Source organism: Eimeria tenella, genomic scaffold (assembly GCF_000499545.2).
Source record: "Eimeria tenella Houghton genomic scaffold, Eth_scaff483, whole genome shotgun sequence".
In the NCBI taxonomy this organism is placed as follows: Eukaryota; Apicomplexa; class Conoidasida; order Eucoccidiorida; family Eimeriidae; genus Eimeria; species Eimeria tenella.
Window position 1 is genome coordinate 2,812 of NW_013543390.1, and position 4,978 is coordinate 7,789.

The window sequence follows — 4,978 nt, forward strand, 5'->3', positions numbered from 1 at the left end:
CTGCTGCAGCTGGTGTTGATGCAGCTACTGCTGCAGCTCGTGTTGTTGCTGCTGCTGCCGCAGCTGGTGTTGATGCTGCCGCTGCTGCTGTTACTGCTGCAGCTCCTGTTGCAGCGTTTGGTGCAGTGGCTCCCTTCCCTCTGCCTTCGCTTTTTTGCTGCTGAAACTCAAGTCGTCACTGTCACTGCTGCTGCTGCTGCTGCTGCTGCTGAAGCTGCTGTCGTGGCAGAAGGCTGCAAAGACATTCTTCTCTTTCTGTTGAATAAGTATAATAGGCAGCTCTTAGGGTTTTCTTCCCTTCAAACTCCCCCGGGGGCCCCCCGGGGTTCGGGGGGCCCCCGTTGCAGCAGTTCGGGGGCCCCACCGCGGCAGCAGCAAGCCAATCTTTCCGTCTATTTCTCTTCCTTTGTTCAGTTTTTCTTTTTAAATTAATTTAAATTGATTTAATTCATTATATTTTGGTTTGTAAGGGCCTCTAGACTGGCCTGGCCTGGCAGGGGCCCTGCTGCTTCGGCCCGTCCAGGGGCCCCGGGGGCCCCCGGCACTCACTGTGCAGAGAGGGGCCCCCGGGGGGCCCCCCAGAGGCAACGTGTGAATGGGTATAGCTGCAGCATGAGGCCCGCTATGATGAAGCAGCGGCGGCTGCTGGAGGAGCTGCTGCTGCTGCTGCTGCCGCTGCTGCTGCACTTTCCTAACAGCGCTTCCGCGTTCCTGCTGAGGGGCCCCACAAACAGCTTTAGGGGGGGCCCCCTGCTTCTGGAAGTGGGGGCCCCCTGGCTGGGGCGCTCTCGGGGGCCCCCTGAACCCTGCTGCTGCTTCTCTAGCGAGAACAAGCGAGCAGCGGCTTCAGCAGCAGCTGCAGCAGCTGCTGCTGCTGCTGCTGATGCCGCAGCAGCAGATGGGGGCACCAGAGTGCTGTGGACAATGAGCGAGGCGCCAACAGAGGAGAAGCCTTCGGCCGTGGAGGCTGCAGCAGCAGCCGCAGCAACAGCCGCCGCAGCAGCAGGACCTGCTGCTGCTGCTGCCGCTGCTGCTGCGCCTGCGAGCAGCAGCAGGCGGCTGCGTCTAACGGCAACCCTCAGCAACAACCACATTTATGCATGCATTACAGACCCTTCGGGGCAGCAGACATTTGCTTTTGCTTCCTCCATGGACAAAGAGCTTGCTGGCACTTTGAAGACGGTCAAAAGAAAAAGAGGCAAGTTTGCTGCTGCTGCTGCTGCTGCTGCTGCAGTGGGTGCAGCTTGCGCGGTCGCTGGTGCTGCTGCTGCTGTTGGGGGAAGCGGCGGTCGAGTGTTGGGGCTTGCTGCTGCCGTCCTCTCGGGCGCAGCAGCTGCCACATCTCCCGCTGCTGCTTTTGCTGCTGCTGCTGCTGCTTCTGCTGCAGGATTGGTGGCGAGGCAGCACGGGGGCACTCTGGAAGCAGCAGCAGCTGTGGGGGCCCTCGTGGCTGCAAGGGGCCTCCGGGCTGGAGTCTCTAAAGTTTATTTTGACAGGAAGCAATACAAGTAAGTGGGGGCCCCTTTTGCTGCTGCTTGCATGCATGCGTTGCTGCTGCTGCTTAGCCGGGACCGTGCTGCTGCAGCAGCCAGGCGCACAGGCTGCCTTCTGAAGCAGCAGCTGCTGCTGGCTCAACAGCAGCAGCAGCAGCAGCTGCTGCTGGCTCAACAGCAGCAGCAGCAGCAGCTGCTGCTGCTGCTTCTCTGCCACCTCAGGAGCAGCAGCTGCTACAGCTGCTTAATCGTGTGCTACTGCATTTCTACAGCAGCAGCTGCCGCTGCTGCTGGTGCTTCGCTGCTGCCTCAGCAGCAGCACCTGCTGCTGCTGCAGCTGTTTAATGCTGTGCTGCTGCATTTTCCCTTTTCAGATATGCAGGGAGAATTGCTGCGCTGGCTGATGGAGCGCGGAAGGCGGGGCTAGATTTCTAAGGCCGCTGCAGCAGCAGCAGCAGTTGCTGCTGCAGCAGCAGCAGCAGCAGAATCGTGAGCGACAGAGGAGCACCATTTGCTGCAGTCAAGCCGGCCTGCCTATGGGGCACTCGGACCCTAAGAAGAATTTCTGCTGCTGCAGCAGCAGCAGCAGCAGAAGCAGCGACAGAGACGAGTGTAAGTGTTCCCGCAGCAGCAGAAGGAGCAGCAGCAGAAGCAGCAGCAGCTTGTTAATACTTTGCTGCGAGGACGCAGCCAGCATCAACAGCTGGCGCTTAGGCTGCAGCAACAGCAGCTGTGCTGCTGCTGCGGCTGCTGCTGTTTGGCCAGGAGGGAACTCCGCAGCAGCGCGCGTGCAACAGTCTTCTAGTTTTGGTTTAGGGTTTAGGGTTTAGGGTTTAGGGTTTAGGCTTTAAGTTCTCCCCAGGATGTCTCCGAGCTCACAGCACATCTGTAGGGTTTGGGGTTTAGGGTTTACGGGTGAAGCTTCAGTTTCTGCTCTTAGGGTCTATCTTTTAGGGTTTAGGGTTTGGGGTTTTCGCTGTAGCCCCGCAGTAAGATTTAGGGTTTAGGGTCTAGGGTCTACGGCGGGGGCTGTAGGGGGCCAAACGGAGCCACAAGTGGGACAAAAGGGTTCAAATTTCTGCCAAATAGATCAGAAAAAGTATTTAAAAATGATTTTCAATGAAGATGGAACGACAGTTGCGAAAGAAAGATGAAAAGAGAAGCAATCGACGCTGCTCGCTGGCCTGGCGGCCCGCAGGGCCGCCGCTGCTGCAGCCTGTCCTTGTTTGGTTTTCACCTTCCATCTTTATCTTTAATCTGATGAATTTACCATCCCAATAAACCGGCAGCACCAACAGCAGCAGCAGCAGCGGCACCAGCAGCAGCAGCAGCAGCGGCACCAGCAGCAGCAGCAGCAGCAGCAGCAGTGGTCGGCGCCGAGTCTCGCGCGAGCCCGAAGTGTTTTTTCTTCATTTTTCCTCCCTCTTCACAATTTGTTACTTCTCTATTTGGACGCAATTTTAATTTATTCATTTATTTTTCTTTTGTTTCCCCTCTGTCTCTTCTCCAGCTCCCCAGCTGGCCACAGTCGGCTGCGCCTGGTTGCTGCAGGCGGCTGCTGCAGCTGCTGCTGCTCTTGCCCGTCTGCGGCTTGAGGTTGCTGTAACACCTCACAAATACGAAATAATAGAGCATTTTTTCAGTCCACAGCAGCAGTAGCAGCAGCAGCAGCTGCGGAGGCCGCGGCAGCAGCAGCGGCAGCAGGAGCAGCAGACCAGTGGCCTCACCGCTGCTACTGCTGCGCCCAGGCAGGTCTCTCGAGGGCCCCCGCTGCAGCTGCTGTACCTGGCAGCCCCAGAGGCCCCCCAGCACCCTTCTTACTCATGGAAGAAACAGCAGGTAGGGGGCCCCCCGCCAGCTGGGGGCCCTCGAGCTCTCTGCAGCAAAAAGGCCTGGAGTCCCAGAGCCGGCTAACCTCTGGGGTCTCTGATGCAGCAAGTGCAACAACAGCAGCAACGGGAACAGCACCTCCAGCAGCAGCAGCTGCTGCTGCTGCAGCACGGGGAAAGACATGGCTGCGGCGTTGCCCTCTCTGCTGCTGCAGTATTGCTGCGTGCACCTGCAGCGCAGCAGCCATAGCTGCTCAGCAGGAACGGCTGCTGCAGCAGCAGGAGCTGGTGCAGCAGAGGCGGCAGCTGCTGCAGCAGCAGCACGACCAACTCGAGAGGGAGAAGTCACTGCAGCAGCAGCAGAAGACCCTGCTGCAGCAGCAACTCAGCCGCAGTGATGACGCAGCACTCTCCACACTATCGGGGGGCCCCCAAATTAGCCCGGGGGGCCCCCTAGGTGACCCTGGGGCCCTTTTAGAAGATGCATATTGGGGCCCCCTTACATTTCCCCTGACTGAGGCTTCGCCTGATGAAGGGGCTGTCTTCCCTCTGCAGCAGCAGCAGCAGCAGCAGCGCAGAGATGCTGCAGCAGCAGCAGCAGCAGAGAGCAGCAGCAGCGTGCTCAAGCGGCTGCTGGGGCCCCGGGTCTATGCTGCATGCAAAGTGCTGCAGGGGCCTGAAGTGACCCCTGGGGCTTTGGCTCTGCCTAGCTGCTGCTCCCCGGAGGAAACACCAGCTGCTGGTGGCTCTGCAGCAGCAGCAGCTGCTGCTGCTGCTAGTGCAGCAGCAGCAGTTGCTGCTGCTGCTGAGGGCCCCGCTGATGACGCCGCTGCGGGCCCGGCGGGCCCGCGCAGCAACGTAGGCAGCTTCCAGGGCTCCGCAGCAGCAGCAGCTGCTGCTGCTTTTGCTGCAGTGCCTCCCCTGTGCAACGAAGCCGACACCCAGCCGTTCCTTCCTCGCAGCAGAAACAGCAGCAGCAGCAGCAGCAGCGCACAAAGAAGCAGCAACGGAGTTCTCAGCGTCTCCTCTGATGCCTCTGACTGCAGCAGCTTGATTTACTACAGCAGCAAAGAAGACAGAAGCAGCAGCTCTACCAGCATCCCCCGCCGATCCCCTGAGCCTTGCTGCCAGCTACTCAGCAGCAGCAGCAGCAGCAGCGGCGGCAACAGCAGCAGCAGCAGCAGCAGCGGTGGATCGCCTCCCCACGCGCTTCTAGGGCCGCAGGAGTCACTTGCTGCCGCAGCCCAGGAGGAGCAGCAGCACCCCGGGGGGCCCCCCAAGGACTGCGGAGGGCCCCCCGGGGGGCCCCCCAAGGAGGGCGGGGGCCCCGGGGGGCCCCCTGGGGGGCCCCCCAAGAGCGCTGGGGCCGAAGACCCCTCAGGGGTCCTGTGTGGACTCTCAGCACTCGAGGGGGGCCCCCAAAAAGAAACAATTGGGGAAAAAGATTCTGCAATTTGGCAAGAAAGCCCTGAAGGCCGCAGGGCCCTGAGGGCCAGCCTTTACGAGCTGCAGGCCCGCCTCGCTGTGGCCGAGCAGCAGGTGCGTGCACTCCCAGCAGCAGCAGCAGCAGCAGCTGTTGCTGCTTCGGCAGAAGCAGCAGCAGCAGCTGCTGCAGCTGTTGCTGCTGCTTCTGCTGCAGCCGCTGCAGCAGCAGCA

General features: G+C 60.4%; 2 protein-coding genes across 2 annotated transcripts; both read left to right on the plus strand.

The window, feature by feature from the left end:
• Positions 1-627: 627 nt before the first annotated feature.
• Positions 628-1,928, plus strand: ETH_00017465 (uncharacterized protein; the record flags this gene model as incomplete). The annotated part of the gene is made up of 2 exons (XM_013377235.1): positions 628-1,508; positions 1,868-1,928. The coding sequence occupies 2 exons, from the start codon at positions 628-630 to the stop codon at positions 1,926-1,928; spliced, it is 942 nt and encodes a 313-aa protein (XP_013232689.1).
• A 1,388-nt stretch (positions 1,929-3,316) lies between these two features.
• On the plus strand, positions 3,317-4,861 carry ETH_00017470 (uncharacterized protein; the record flags this gene model as incomplete). Its single annotated transcript, XM_013377236.1, has 1 exon — positions 3,317-4,861. A coding segment is annotated over one exon (1,545 nt), but the record flags the coding sequence as incomplete, so codon positions are not given.
• Between the last annotated feature and the right edge of the window lie 117 nt (positions 4,862-4,978).